The sequence below is a fragment of the Dreissena polymorpha genome, chromosome 6 (genome assembly GCF_020536995.1).
Source record: "Dreissena polymorpha isolate Duluth1 chromosome 6, UMN_Dpol_1.0, whole genome shotgun sequence".
In the NCBI taxonomy this organism is placed as follows: Eukaryota; Metazoa; Mollusca; class Bivalvia; order Myida; family Dreissenidae; genus Dreissena; species Dreissena polymorpha.
The window spans coordinates 67,610,103-67,625,899 of NC_068360.1; the positions used below are offsets into that span (position 1 = coordinate 67,610,103).

Genomic DNA, 15,797 nt, shown 5'->3' on the forward strand with positions numbered 1-15,797 from the left:
TTTTTAATATAAAGCAAAGAAATGTCTATTGTTCTGTGGCAGGAGAGTGTGGAGATCCGTGTGGCGCGTATCTTCAACACGTTTGGACCACGCATGCACATGAATGACGGCAGAGTGGTGTCCAACTTCATACTTCAGGCTCTGCAGAACCAGCCCATCACTGTGAGTATATACCTTGAAAATGCGAGTATATACCCCAGGGGCGTGATTTTTCTGTGAAGCTACAGCATTCTGTTGATCCAAGTGTCTCATTGGTCATTTATTAGATAATTGTAAAAAGATAGGGGTAGGGGGTAAATCCGATTCAGCAGAATATTTCATAAGCACTCCACAAAACAGTACTTTGAATCCTCTCGGCATATTACTCTGGCAGCCATATCAAGTTGCATAAGTCAATTTTGTGTAATTGGCTGTTGTTTCCCAATCTTCCTATCAAAATCGGTCACATTACATTGTTTTATCAAAATTAAAGTTTGTTAATTAAAAATAATAATTATCTTTACATCTGATACAAGAAATTGAATTTCTTTTGTCATCACAGTTGGGTTTAATAGGGAACATAAAGAACATACATGATTAATGATATTCTCAACAACCAAGGTATTCCTAGCCGTAAGCTGATTCCGACATGTTTACTCACATTTGAATCAGTACCAAAATGTAAAGCTTTGTGTTATAATAATAATCCAGTATGTGAATACAAATGATTATATATTTTCAGATCTATGGGCAGGGTGAGCAGACGCGGTCGTTCCAGTATGTCAGTGACCTGGTGGATGGCCTGATAGCCCTCATGAATAGCAACTACTCCCTGCCTGTCAACCTGGGCAACCCCGATGAGTACACCATCTCCCAGTTTGCTGAGGAGATCTTGAAACGTGTCGGTACGTGATAAGGGGGAAAATATGAGTTGGCAGCTTTATGCAGTTTACTGCAGGCAACAGGTTATATACTACTACGACGTTGAAACTCCCAATGCACAGTCTTATTAAATAGATCTTCTGTCAATATGGTATTTGCACACTTGTTTATTAACAGTGATGTCTGTTAATTAGCTTTTGGAGATTTGCTTTCTATTATTACATCAGCATGAATGTTTTGAAATCTTTGGGTATATCTTTGCACCAATGAGCACTTTGAGATTGAAGGCGGCATCCAGGAAGGTGTCTGCTGTTTAAATATGATCAAGATGAAACTTGGTAATAAGTTTTGTGATAGGATCATTATGAAGCTTGGTGATAAGTTTTGTGATAGGATCATGATGAAACTTGGTGATAAGTTTTAAGATAAGATCATGATGAAACTTGGTGATAAGTTTTGTGATAGGATCATTATGAAACTTGGTGATAAGTTTTGTGATAGGATCATGATGAAACTTGGTGATAAGTTTTGTGATAGGATCATTATGAAACTTGGTGATAAGTTTTGTGATAGGATCATGATGAAACTTGGTGATAAGTTTTGTAATAGGATTATTATGAAACTCAGTCTGCTATTTAAATAGGATCATGATGAAACTTGGTGATAAGTTTTGTGATAGGATCATGATGAAACTTTGTCTGCTATTTAAATAGGATTGTGATGAAACTTGGTGATAAGTTTTGTGATAGGATCATGATGAAACTTGGTGATAAGTTTTGTGATAGGATCATGATGAAACTTGGTGATAAGTTTTGTAATAGGATCATTATGAAACTCGGTCTGCTATTTAAATAGGATCATGATGAAACTTGGTGATAAGTTTTTTGATAGGATCATTATGAAACTTGGTGATAAGTTTTGTGATAGGATCATGATGAAACTTGGTGATAAGTTTTGTGATAGGATCATGATGAAACTTGGTGATAAGTTTTGTGATAGGATCATGATGAAACTTGGTGATAAGTTTTGTGATAGGATCATGATGAAACTTGGTGATAAGTTTTGTAATAGGATCATGATGAAACTCGGTCTGCTATTTAAATAGGATCATGATGAAACTTGGTGATGAGTTTTGTGAGCATGATATGTAGAGCATTTTCAATAGCCAGCCAGATTTCCTGAAACACTTGTAAAAATGTGTCTTCAATGATACAAATTCGCCAAGTTAACCTTATTGTATCTCAAAGTGTTGTAATCGTACCATCATCAAATTTGGTGACGCTATTTGTGGGCATAGTATTTTGCATAATATGGTAGCAAGTAATTACTTACAGCCAAATGTTTGACGCAGTTCTCAATAATGGCATTTGTATTATTAAAAAATGAAAAAGTAACTTTCTCTGCTTTCTAGCTCATAATGTTTTAATTGTATCATGATAAAACTTTGTGACAATTTTAAAAGGCATAAAATCTCGTCCATGCTCTATAGCTATTTAGTTCGCCTGATTCTTAATTCTTAAGTATGGCCTTTGAAATATGCAAAATATGCTAAAATCAACTGATATGCTCTCATATTCAAAATGGTTTACAATGTTTGTGGGCATGAAATCTCGACCAAGTTTGATATCCAGCTGGATTGCCTGAAGAGCTTCTTAATACACTGGCTTTTGAATGAGAAATTGGCCAAACTACCCTTGTCCACCCTTAAATGATGGCATATATTTGACTCAATCAGCATGTTTATCTTGGCATTATTTAAGCCAAGTTAGCGTCAGGTGTCAGGTCAAACCTAAAATAAAAGAGTCATAATTTAAGCTGATGTAACATGTGAGATGATTAATGAAATACAGACTCTAGAAGTAAAATTAGTCCAATCTTTATGGAACTTAGTTAAAACATTTTTGTTTATGATAGCTCAACTAAGTTTAAAAAATGCTTATGGTTCGTCGAAAAACATGGCAACCAGGGGGTAGGACCTTTTTCCTTATATGGGTTCAGTGAAACCTTGAAAGCATTCTAGAAGTCACATTTTTTGCTGCAATCTAAATGACTTCTTGGTCAAGTTCGTAAATTCTTTATAAGCAACATTTATTGGTTTATCTTCAATTTGTCCCAATCAACGCTAGGTTAAGACGGAAATGGGTCATGTAAGCTAAAAAACTAGGTCACTTGTCAGAAAGCTAATTAAAAACATGTTAATGGCCTTCTTCACAGCTTGCACTTTTTCAGAATAATCTAGTTCCTTTGGGTCTCAGAAGAGCACCTGAACGTAGCGCCACTGTAATGGGCACCTTGCCAAATATAAACTTATGTATTATTTTCTTAATCATCATCATTTCAATGAACTACATGCAAATTTTTAGGTAGGCTTTCCATGCTTTTTAAAAAAATATACTGATTTTTTCAAAACCACCCCACGCTCGGCTTTTGTCCAGTTTATTTGCACCCCTGGGGTAAATGAAAGTTCCATAATTCATCCAGATTTCCAAATATGGTCATGCAGTTGGTGTGTACAGATGCAGTGAAGGTGTTTAAGTTTAAGCAAGAGTATTCCTCTAAACAGACATTTATTTTTTATACCCCCATTACCATTGGTAATGGGGGCTATATAGGAGTCACTTTGTCGGTCGGTCGGTCTGTCTGTCTGTCTGTCCCGAGATTTCATCCGATCTTCACCAAACTTGGTAAGAAGTTGTATCTAGATAATGTCTAGGTCAAGTTTGAATATGGGTCATGCCAGGTCAAAAACTAGGTCACGGGGTTACTTAGTGTGTTTTAAACTGAAAGTTTGTCATCATGCGACGGTGTGTCGTGTGAAAAAAGTATGTTGATATCTCAAAGGTCAAGGTCACACTTGGAGTTCAAAGGTTAAATGCTTGTCCGGGCCATAAATTTGTCATTTATTGTGAGATTTTAAAATCATTCGGATAATGTGTTCACCATCATTGGACGGTGTGTCGCGCAAAGAATTACATCTATATCTCCAAAGTCAAGGTCACACTTTGAGTTCAACGATCATAACTGAGCTTGTCAGGGCCATAACTATGTCATTCATTGTAAGATATTAAAATCATTTGGCACTTTTGTTCACCATCATTGGACAGTGTGTTGCGTGAAAGAATTACGTCAATATCTCCAAGGTCAAGGTCACACTTAAAGTTCAAAGGTCGAAAATGGCCATAAATGAGCTTGTCCGGGCCATAACTATGTTGTTCATTGTGAGAATTTAAAATCATTTGGCACATTTGTTCACCATCATTGGACAGTGTGTCGCGCGAAAGAATTACGTCGATATCTCCAAGGTCAAGGTCACACTTTGAGTTCAAATGTAAAAAATGGCCATAAATGAGCTTGTCCGGGCCATAACTATGTCGTTCATTGTAAGATTTAAAAATCATATGGCACATATGTTCACCATCATTGGACGGTGTGTCGCACGAAAGAATTATGTCGATATCTCCAAGGTAAGGTCATACTTTGAGTTCAAAGGTCAAAAATGGCCATAAATGAGCTTGTCCGGGCCATAACTATGTCATTCATTGTTAGATTTTAAAATCATTTGGCACATTTGTTTACCATCATTGGACGGTGTGTCATGTGAAAGAAATATGTCAATATCTCCAAGGCGAAGGTCACACTTTTGAGTTCAAAGGTCAAAAATGGCCATAAATGAGCTTGTCCGGCCCATAACTATGTCGTTTATTGTGAGATTTTAAAATCATTTGGCTCTTTTGTTCACCATCATTGGACGGTGTGTCGCGCGAAAGAATTACATCAATATCTCCAAGGTCAAGGTCACACTTTTAGTTCAAAGGCCAAAAATGACAATAAATGATCTTGTCTGGGTCATTACTTTGTCATTCATTGTGAGATTTTAAAATGACTCTTTACATTTATTTTGTATACAGTCATTGAACGGCGTGTCATGTAAAAGAATTCAAGATTTCAAAGGTCAAAATGGCTATAAATGGTAATGGCATAATAATTCTTAAAAATTGCCATAAATTAGATTCTCTTGTTTTGTGAAGACAGCATGCAAAATAGTCTGTGTCAATGCGGCACGTGGGGGTATATGTCATGTCTGTGACAAAGCTCTAGTTTAAACTTTTTTTCTTTGAAAGAGCGCCATGAAATGCAAGTTGTTCCAGCCAAGTAGAAATTGGGTTGGTTAAAAACAAAGTGTCATAAAATTCAAAATAGTATCATTTAAGTAATTTTTTGAACTTAGTTTTTATAGATACAACATGTACACTATATACAGCAAAAATACGAAGAAATAGACAGACTTACCATTTACTTTTTTAAATGAAAATCAAAATGCAACATTCGTGAATTGTGTTTTCAGCAGTAAATCACCCAATTTAGCCATAATGTTTTAATTTTAAAAATTGAAGAATGTGCATAAAAATTGCAACATATTTAGCAATAAACATAGCTTAAATAAAATTACGTTAGAAAATAAATAAAACGCGTCGCAAAAAGTATGTGTTGTCGGCAGGATTCAAACCTGCGCGGGAAGATCCCAAAAGATTTCTAGTCTATCGCCTTAACCACTTGGCCACGACAACTTCACGTTAATTCCTGTTTAAATTAGATATCCATAAGTAAACAGGTAAAAAGGCTCTTCGATCTTCGAAGAAATCACCTGTCTCGTTCCCTCTAAAGTCAAGTCACACTTGGAGGTCAAAAGTCAAATTTAACATCTTATGTTTGACACAATCGGTGTTTTGAGAAAAAAGTTGTATGTGGGGGCATATGTGCTCTATGAATTTTTTTTGTTCATTTAGGTCTATGCAAATGTTACCTTACCCTCTCAATGTTTGTGCTTAATGTTTAGGTCTAATATTCGACAATTGGTGTTCATAAACTCAGCTGAGGGCTTAAGGGCCCTTTTGATGAAGAAAATTTCATAATAATATTTGACGTCCGGAAGATGAGTAAATATTAAATGATGAAATTTACTGGTTGAGGAACAGAAGCAATGTTATAACTTCACATAATTGCCACTAATTGGTGGCTAATATGTTTGTCAGTTTATCACATGGGTACTTACTATAGGTATGTTGGATTTGGCCCAATGTATTAAATAATGCAGAATTAAAATGAAATACTAATTGAATAAAAAGTTGATTCTTTATTTATCTTATTGATTAAAACATGTACCGATAATATTGTTTTAATGAGTTTGGAAGGAAATGATTGGCCATAAAGGACAGTGATCATCTTTTAAGGACAGTTGATGCACTTGATAATTGATGTTCACAGTCACCCCTAACTTACTTTAACTAAGTCACGTTGTTTGTGATGTGCGTGCCAAATGTAAATCAATAATTTGACATTTGTCTTTGTGTATTTCAAAGAAATATGTGAATACCAAACAGTGCAGTGCTGTTGTAAGAAATGTTGGATATGACTTCAACAAGTACCTATACTTGGTATATCAAGACTAACTTATACATATTAATGTATGAGGAAACATAATTTTATAATTATTAAAGTTTGTAATCAGGTTTCTTGATCTTAAACGTGTTGTTTAGAACTCTTGATAATAGGAGTATTTGTTGACATGCCCTCTACAATATGGCTTCTACCCTTCAGAAGTTGTTAGGGGGCAGTACTAGTACTCACCAGAACCAACTTAAAATACAATTGGGTGTACAGATCATCATTACAAAAAACATATTGAATTTTTTTTAGTTAAATAGTTTCTTTGCAGAGTTATGTGCACCTGATCTTGGGCAAATGTTGGATACTTGTATTTTTGAGATTTGTGTCTCTCAGTTTTCTATGTATAATGATACAAAGATATATGATTTGTTGTTTATGCTATGTCATAGTGCAATACATTAATTTTATGTATGGTGCAAACACTTTTGCAGATTTATGTACCCTCAAACTTAAGAAAATTGTCCATTCTTACACCCTCTAATTTACATGTATGCTTTGTTTGTGTGTATATGTCACTTCTTGTTGCAGAGTTATTTGCCCTTGAACTTTTGATAAATGTGACATGGCAAATAACAATCATTTCGGATTACATTTACTAATTATCAAAATTTGCATGTGCTTGAAATGAGCAAAATGTGGTATTTGCCATCTCCAATGACTGATCTGGTTTTTGGGCCATTTTTTTATGCTTCCCCCAAGGGCCATTTTTTTTATGCTCCCCCAAGGGCTATTTCTTTCTGACCGGAATTCAATGAAACTTTATGGGAAGCTTCACTACCAAGAGGAGATGTTCATATTATCAGCAGGTTCTGGTTGGATGATTTATCACAGAATTATGGCCCTTTGAAATTTTCCATTAACTGTATATATAGTGCAATTATTGTCCGGGCTATTTCTCAGCAACTAATGACCGGAATTCAATGAAACTTTATGGGAAGCTTCACCACCAAGAGGAGATGTACATATTATCAGTGGGATCTGGTCGGATGATTTTTCACAGAGTTATGGCCTTTTGAAATTTTATTTTAAAAAATTCTTGTCCCAACTACTGTGCCCTCAAGACGTTTCCTTTTATCTGAATATATAGTGCAATATTGTGACAAAAAACTCTTTGGGGAGCATCACCCGTCTCCAACAGTTTCTTGTTTTATTGACTGTTACAGGTGGAAGCAGCAAAATAATCCACAAGGAGTCACCTATTGATGATCCCAAGAAGCGCAAACCAGACATCACCCTGGCCAAAAACATCCTTAATTGGCAGCCCAAGGTAAATCTGGCATCACCCTGGCCAAAAACATCCTTAATTGGCAGCCCAAGGTAAGTCTGGCATCACCCTGGCCAAAAACATCCTTAATTGGCAGCCCAAGGTAAGTCTGGCATCACCCTGGCCAAAAACATCCTTAATTGGCAGCCCAAGGTAAGTCTGGCATCACCCTGGCCAAAAACATCCTTAATTGGCAGCCCAAGGTAAGTCTGGCATCACCCTGGCCAAAAACATCCTTAATTGGCAGCCCAAGGTAAGTCTGGCATCACCCTGGCCAAAAACATCCTTAATTGACAGCCCAAGGTAAGTCTGGCATCACCCTGGCCAAAAACATCCTTAATTGGCAGCCCAAGGTAAGTCTGGCATCACCCTGGCCAAAAACATCCTTAATTGACAGCCCAAGGTAAGTCTGGCATCACCCTGGTCAAGACAAAAATTCATAGAATGGCTTTTCATCTGTTAAAAACAGTTGCATGCATGTATACTTATTATCATTTGCAAAATGCCCATTCAATTTTTATCTCTGAAACTCCATTTTGTTGTATTCTTTACCTTGAAGAATTAAGTTATCAAGAGCAGGAAACAATGAAACCCCAGTCTTTTTCAGCAAAGTTGATGGTTATTCAGTTGTGCTTTTAGATCAAATATTGTTTTTTGTTGTTCTTTTGTTGTTGTTTAAAAAAAATGTATTGACATGCATATGTTGATGACATACAATGAACATATTTGTTTACATCAAATGAGCCAGTTATATTGATTTTTTCTGTTTTGTCAGGTTTAACAAAAATCTGTTTAATAACAGTTTACTAGCTCTTACTTAAAGACCCTGGGAGATCACATGTTCTGTTCATTGAAGCACTCCCTGTCGCTGTTTATGAAACATCTAATGTGAATGTCCTTTGCAGGTGGATGGCTTTTTAGTAGAACAATCACACTGGGATTGCAGTCTGATACATATCACTTAGGGAACAATTTTCATAATCTGAATGTGCACATTATATAAAATAAATTGCATATTTACGTAAATATTTGTCCATTGTAAGGGCTTTTTCTCTGCATTTTGGGAATATTAATCAATACTCTTGAAATTGGGAATTTTGGCATCATTTAAGTCTGAATTGGAGGAAAAGTTTGATGTATACATTTTGAACTAATGGTGATTAAAATAAAATCATCAGTGAAATAAATTCAATAAAACTCTTGATTTCTAGACTAATCATTTATATTAATAACAGGCTAACAAAAATAATGAGTCAAAGTCATGTGTAATAATTCAGGGCTCTGTAAAATGTCCAAATTATTTGCTTGTCAACAAATAGGTCCTCAGCAAAAATGCACTTGTCTGAAAGCTCAAATAACTAGTCTGAACATAAATAAGTTGAAATAACATTCCTATTCTTGTTCAAATTTCCCCTTTATCATAAAATTACATATACAATATTTTAGGTATTGGTTGTTTTTCAACTTTGTAGTATATATGTGTACAATAGCATTCAATCCGGATATAAGCAGCACGTACTTGTTTACAGACATCTTGACAAAATGTTGTCTGATGCTTAACGAACCAATTTTAGACACAGTCAGCATGAGATTTCCACCCCCTTGCATAATTTCTAAAATGTCAAATAAAAAAATTAAAATTAAAACCTACGGGCACACTTTTTGTCTTAAAATGAACTGTCACATTAGCTGAAATTGTATATTAAATTCATAAACTGCATATCTGTAGCTCAGTAAAAAAAACTCTGCTAGAGAACAGCATAACTAGAAAGACTTTACTAATTTTACAGTGCTTGATATTTATGAATCAAATAACTGTTCAATAAAAAAAGTTAAGTTTATGGTACCTTTTTTAGATGGAAATCAGATATTTGTCATAAAAAATTGGCCACAATATATTTATCAAGTAATCCTTGAGTTGGCCAAACACAAGTTTATGTTTGTTTTCAACATAAACAGGTGATTATATAATCTAATCAATTAACCATGAACTGCGGACAAACAACTTATAGGCTTAGCTATAAATGACTGTGTACTGGTTACATAAACACTTTTACATGTTTACTTCTTATCTACGTTAACCAAAATGGATGATGTTGAAATAAGTGTCAGTTACACAGGTTGTTTCTGGCACACATTCCCATATGTCCTGTGTTTGTTACTGGCATACATTCCCATATGTTCTGTGTTTGTTACTGGCATACATTCCCATATGTTCTGTGTTTGTTACTGGCATACATTCCCATATGTCTTGTGTTTGTTACTGGCATACATTCCCATATGTTCTGTGTTTGTTACTGGCATACATTCCCATATGACCTGTGTTTGTTTCTGGCACACATTCCCATATGTCCAGTGTTTGTTACTGGCATACATTCCCATATGTCCTGTGTTTGTTACTGGCGTACATTCCAATATGTCCTGTGTTTGTTACGGGCACACATTCCCATATGTCCTGTGTTTGTTACTGGCATACATTCCCATATGTCCTGTGTTTGTTACTGGCATACATTCCAATATGTCCTTTGTTTCTTTCTGGCACACATTCCCATATGTCCTGTGTTAGTTTCTGGCACACATTCCCATATGTCCTTTGTTTGTTTCTGGCACACATTTGCATATGTCCTGTGTTTGTTTCTGGTATACATTTGCATATGTCCTGTGTTTGTTTCTGGCATACATCCCCATATTTCCTGTGTTTGTTTCTGACACACATTCCCATATTTCCTGTGTTTGTTTCTGGCAAACATTCCCATATGTCCTGTGTTTGTTTCTGGCACACATTCCCATATGTCCTGTGTTTGTTTCTGGCACACATTCCCATATGTTCTGTGTTTGTTTCTGGCATTCATTTCCATATGTCCTGTGTCTATTTCTGGCACACATTCCCATATGTCCTGTGTGTCTGTTTCTGGCACACATTCCCATATGTCCTGTGTTTGTTTATGGCACACATTCCCATATGTCCTGTTTTTGTTTATGGCACACATTCACATATGTCCTGTGTGTGTTTATGGCACACATTCCCATATGTACTATGTCTTTTTTAGGTGAAGGTGATGAATGGAGTGGACAAGACAATAGAATATTTCCGTGAGGAGCTACGCTATTCCAACCTGCTGCCTAACAACCAAGTTTGATCACCTTCTACTCAACTATAGATTCAAAGCTTAGAGCTCAGGGAACCAGAGCCTTGTAATAAAAGTCCTTAACATACTTTTATATTATCCATTTTTAAATCAGTATGTTTATTTTTAGATAGGTATTGTCATAGCCAGCTCGTTGTCCGACGTCCGCGTCGTGTTAAAACCTTAACATTTTGTTAAGGTTTTAAACAGTGGCTCTAAAATCAAATTGCTTCCATCTACAACTTTGAAACTTAATATGTAGATGCACCTTGATGCGTTCTACACACCACACCCATTTTTGGGTCACTAGGTCAAGGTCACTGTGACCTTAAAAAAAAAATAATCTGACAAACTTTCATTTATTCAAAACTGCACCCGTAGCCGAGTGTGGCACACCTTATGCGGTGCTCTTGTTATTTATGATATATATTCACAATTTTTTTACTCTTATTTATAACGTTTTAATTTAACATGAAAAAGCCACTTTTTATAATTTTTATGAGTTTGTGATATTTTCTTATGATGATCTTAGTTTTAATGATACCAAGTCAAGGCTGTCGAAGTCTTAAGACCATTATTATCATGTGTGACTGATGTATTTGCAATTTTGACTGCTGGAAATTGTAAATGAGATTTCCTTCAGTGCATGCTTGCATGAACTTGTTTGTATTACAAATTCTCCTGCAAAACCTCTTGACAGATTTTAATAAAACTTCACAGGAATGATCCTTGGGTGACCAAGTTTGATTGTTAAAAGTGTTCCTGTCCATTGCATATGTAAGCTACCACTGCTAAACATGGATTTTTGTAAATAAAAAAAATTAAAAATCTTCTCTAAAACCACAACAGTAAGGGGTTGACTATTTAATGGTTACATTGTATATCATCTAATGGTCCTCTACTAAGTTTGTTAAAGTCTTGTCCCTACTGATTTTTCTCGTTTATATCATACACATTTGTTAGCATAGTTTGTGTGTGCTATTTTTCATAACTTTTTCAGAATTTGTGTTCTATTTTTTTATGTGAACCTGATAGCAAAATTGCATACAAACATAAAAAATAAAGTTGTGCAGCCTGCATTATGGGTAAGCATGGAAAACATGATTTGTCTGTTTGTACTATTATGTTGTACAAATTTTAACAGCGTTTTGAAAGCAAACGATACTTACATGTATTTGTGTAAGTGATGTTGAATTTTGTAGTTCAACCAAATCTAATATTGGTGTGCTTATGTTATCGAGTCTATTTATTACGCTGTTCATTGATAGAATATTTAATGTGCACATAGTGCTATCATCCATGTATGGCTTGTGACAGTGTAAGGTTGCCTATGATTGGTAATTTGTTCAAGTGCCATATACATTACTTGTAATGCTAACCTGTTAAATAAGTATCACAAGTTAACAGAAAATTTAGCTTTGATTGATTTAATGATGTTTTCAATATATTAGTATTTATAGTTTGATTTTTTTATTCAGTTTTGATTTACAAGGCATGAAGGCGAAGTCCTTTTTTATGGTGTATGTGGTAAAAACTTTAATGAAATTTGATTGTAACCAATAAAACAAAAATAAAATGCTTTAGAACGAAAACAATACTATCAATAATAAAAAGTTATCTATTAAAAATTGTTTATTTTCTAAATTGCGGGATTGGTGAGGTTTTAGACTGTGAAATGTTTTCTATGTGTGAATATGTATATTACATATATTTTACTTTTCATTATCAAATGCACTTATTTTGAAACCTTGAGTTGTTTTATTCAACATTATACATTTATGGAATAATGTTAAATGAAGACCCACCTGAAAGCAAGTTATACATACATGAAATGTAAAGATAAAATGTATAACTTTTGATTGACCATTTAAAAGTGTTGTATGATATGCACGTTTTATTTATCTTTTTGTTATTGTGAAATCCTGGTATATATTATATTGCTTGTTCTTCTATAGATGTGTAAATGTGTGGTGGTGGATAAAGCATGTGATAGAGTTTTTTGCTTGATTGTATTTCTTTTTACATTACTTTGTTCACTGTTTCAACTTGTTTACATCTTTGTAACAGGAAATCAATTAAATTACAACATACATGTATGTGTCATACGAACTATATATATACCAGAAGGCTTCAATTATAATTGGTGTTACGAGTTTGTACCAGTGCATAGTTTTAATAACGTGTTGTGGTTTAAATTCCCTTCCTCTGTTTAATTTGCAAAATATACAGGGATGTTGCCCAGCAGTGCGATATATCCTCCAATTCGCCTCTGTAATTTTCCTTCAGATATCAAACTAAATTTAATGTGTTATATTAAAAGATCGTTTTTTAGACAGGGAATATTATGAGAAATACTTCACATTATCGTGTACATAGTTTTGCCATGTTTGTTAGAAGGGAAACAATATAGAAATCCATCATCAAACCCTTTTAGCTCTGACAGAGAGGCTCTGACATTCTGGGCATCATTTTAGCACACATTCCATCACAAACTCAGAACCTTCCGATAGTGCATGTTGTTAAATCAACATCATTATACATGCTTAGTTTTATGTTAAGAACATATCTTGGTGTGAAATAAACGTGTTTGCTACTTGACATTTGCAATTTGTTTTTAATTTAGACGTATCTTAATCAAGCACTGAAACAGAATAATTAGACTGAAAGTTTAACAAAATATAACAGTTCCTGCAATTCATTTACGGTACCATTCATTTGTCAACGTAATACCAACCTCAATCACCTGTCTAGACTTGTTGTCCCCTACCGGTTTCACCGGAGGGGACTTATGGTTTGCGCTCTGTCTGTCAGTCCGTCAGTCAGTCACACTTTTCTGGATCCTGCGATAACTTTAAAAGTTTTTAATATTTTTTCATAAAACTTGAAACATGGATAGATGGCAATGTATACATTATGCACGTCATTTCATTTTGTTCCTACGTCAAAAATACTGGTTGCTACGGCAACAAATAGACTTAGAATACTGCTGAAAATGGTGGTTTTCTGGATCCTGCGATAACTTCAAAAGTTCTTAAAAAAAAATCATGAAACATGGATAAATGGCAATATGGACATTACGCACGTCATTCCATTTTGTTCCTACGTCAAAAATTATGGTTGCTATGGCAACAACAAAAAATATTCCGACAATGGTGGAATTTCTGACAATGGTGGAGCCGGTAGGGGACTATATTGCTTGGCAATAGTCTTGTTAGTTGTGACAACTGAATGGTACAGAGAAAACAGATACTTTTCACTCATTACTGTTCATACCTATGCAGACCTGGGTATTGAGCTCGAGAACTGTTATGTTAATGTTGATGACGATTATAATGATGATGATAAGGCCGAATGCAGCACCACTCACGCATGAAGTTGCCTGTCGGAGAGAAATTATCACCGACAATTTAACATTTCACTTTCAATGAATGGAACTATGTGTATTTTATGTTCATTATATGTATTTGTAAGGATAATTAATTTGAAATCAAAACGAATCATTATATGTTATAGCATGTTTAAATGAACTGACCCCGTCAAAAAAATGATGCCGTAGTAGGCAGATATGTATTTTAAATGATGCCGATGATGACAGAAACGCTGTAGATGCTAACGAAGATGTATGAATATATGTTCAATAACCTTGATTGTGATACCTTTATAATACATGTATATTCATACACCTACAGCATACATAACCTTCCTGTCTTGAGAATATATTACAAAGGACAGCTTCGCTTCTTAATTGTGTATAAAAGTACAAAAAGCAGAGAGAAATAAATAAAATAGTTATTTTGACAATCTGTCATCTTCGTTAGCATCTTCTACAGCGTTTCTATCGGCATCATTTAAAATACATATCTGCCTACTACAGCATCAATTTTTGTTCGACGGGGTCAGTTTGGACGCCTGTGACATGTTCATGAAACAACTCAAGGGGCGGATATTTGGCTTACGTATCCCCAAGGGATTAATGCGTAAGTATATACATGTAACACGAAATCCAGTCATTTATTTCAAACTTTAGATATTTTGAACAAAAATCAGTCATTTTCAATGATGTTACGGAAACTTTCACTTTTGACTCGTTAACATTTCTTTAAAAACTTGAACAACGAGTCCAAAATTACCTGGTGGCGTTCTCAGTCAATGGACAATATGTTCATAGCAATGATTTTGACCTTACTTACGTGATATAATTATACCGACCGAATTTATAACCTACCTGTTGTTCGTGGTCGAGTCCAACTGTCTGTCTTCGACGGCATACTCTGGCATCGACGTTACGCGTAATACGGTGTGAGTAACTTACAATTAAAATAAGACAATTTATTGCACTTTGTCGCACCTGCGAAACATATATTATGAACTTTTATTATAAATTGGGTCAAATAACACATTATGTTAAAAAGTTAACGATAGCAGAAACGAAAATAATGTCGCCAGGGTAACAATTAAGAATATGATGTCGCCTATGAAATTGATTAAGGAGTTCACAAGCATTGACATATGGGAATAATTGACCTCCACAAATATTCTCAAGAGGGAAAAACTTGCTCATATCCGGCAGGCTTTTATTGGAGGCCTGTGACTGATCGCCAATACAATACAGGAACAAACATTCAGCGCCTGTGACTGATCGCCAATACAATACAGGAACAAACATTATTGGAGGCCTGTGACTGATCGCCAATACAATACAGGAACAAACATTCAGCGCCATATTGGAGGCCTGTGACTGATCGCCAATACAATACAGGAACAAACATTCAGCGCCATATACAAAATTATTAAATTTGGGGTCACCGCTCTGGAACAGGCAATGGCAAACCATACCCTGACAACCAATGTACGCTGAAATTTATTCAGCGATTCAAGCAAAGATCTATAAATAAACATGGTTATTGATAGATCATGTATTCAAATGATCCTATAAAGTTAGCCATTGGCAATCGTCATCGGCAGCACGTTAATCTAATGGTTAAGCACTTTTAAAATGTAGTTTGAATCATTTTACGTTGTTGACGTTTTATACCTTGCTTCACGTTTTATACCTTGCTTCACGTGACTGCACACTGTAGTATTGCAGGCTATTG

General features: G+C 35.0%; 2 protein-coding genes and 1 non-coding gene across 3 annotated transcripts in view; 1 reads left to right on the plus strand and 2 right to left on the minus strand.

The window, feature by feature from the left end:
• The window catches only part of LOC127833366 (UDP-glucuronic acid decarboxylase 1-like), a 52,267-nt gene extending 38,968 nt beyond the window's left edge, over positions 1 to 13,299 (plus strand). Inside the window, exons 9-12 of the mRNA XM_052358577.1 lie at positions 43 to 162; positions 722 to 884; positions 7,473 to 7,576; positions 10,624 to 13,299. Coding sequence (XP_052214537.1) covers positions 43 to 162; positions 722 to 884; positions 7,473 to 7,576; positions 10,624 to 10,713 — 477 coding nt within the window. The 3' untranslated portion in view covers positions 10,714 to 13,299. The remainder of the gene's footprint in view (positions 1 to 42; positions 163 to 721; positions 885 to 7,472; positions 7,577 to 10,623) is intronic.
• LOC127833374 (60S ribosomal protein L8-like) overlaps positions 1 to 15,797 on the minus strand; it is a 368,912-nt gene that overhangs the window by 67,433 nt on the left and 285,682 nt on the right. The window lies entirely within an intron of this gene.
• Trnas-aga (transfer RNA serine (anticodon AGA)) lies at positions 5,348 to 5,429 on the minus strand. Its single transcript has one exon. It is a non-coding gene; the product is annotated as a tRNA-Ser (tRNA).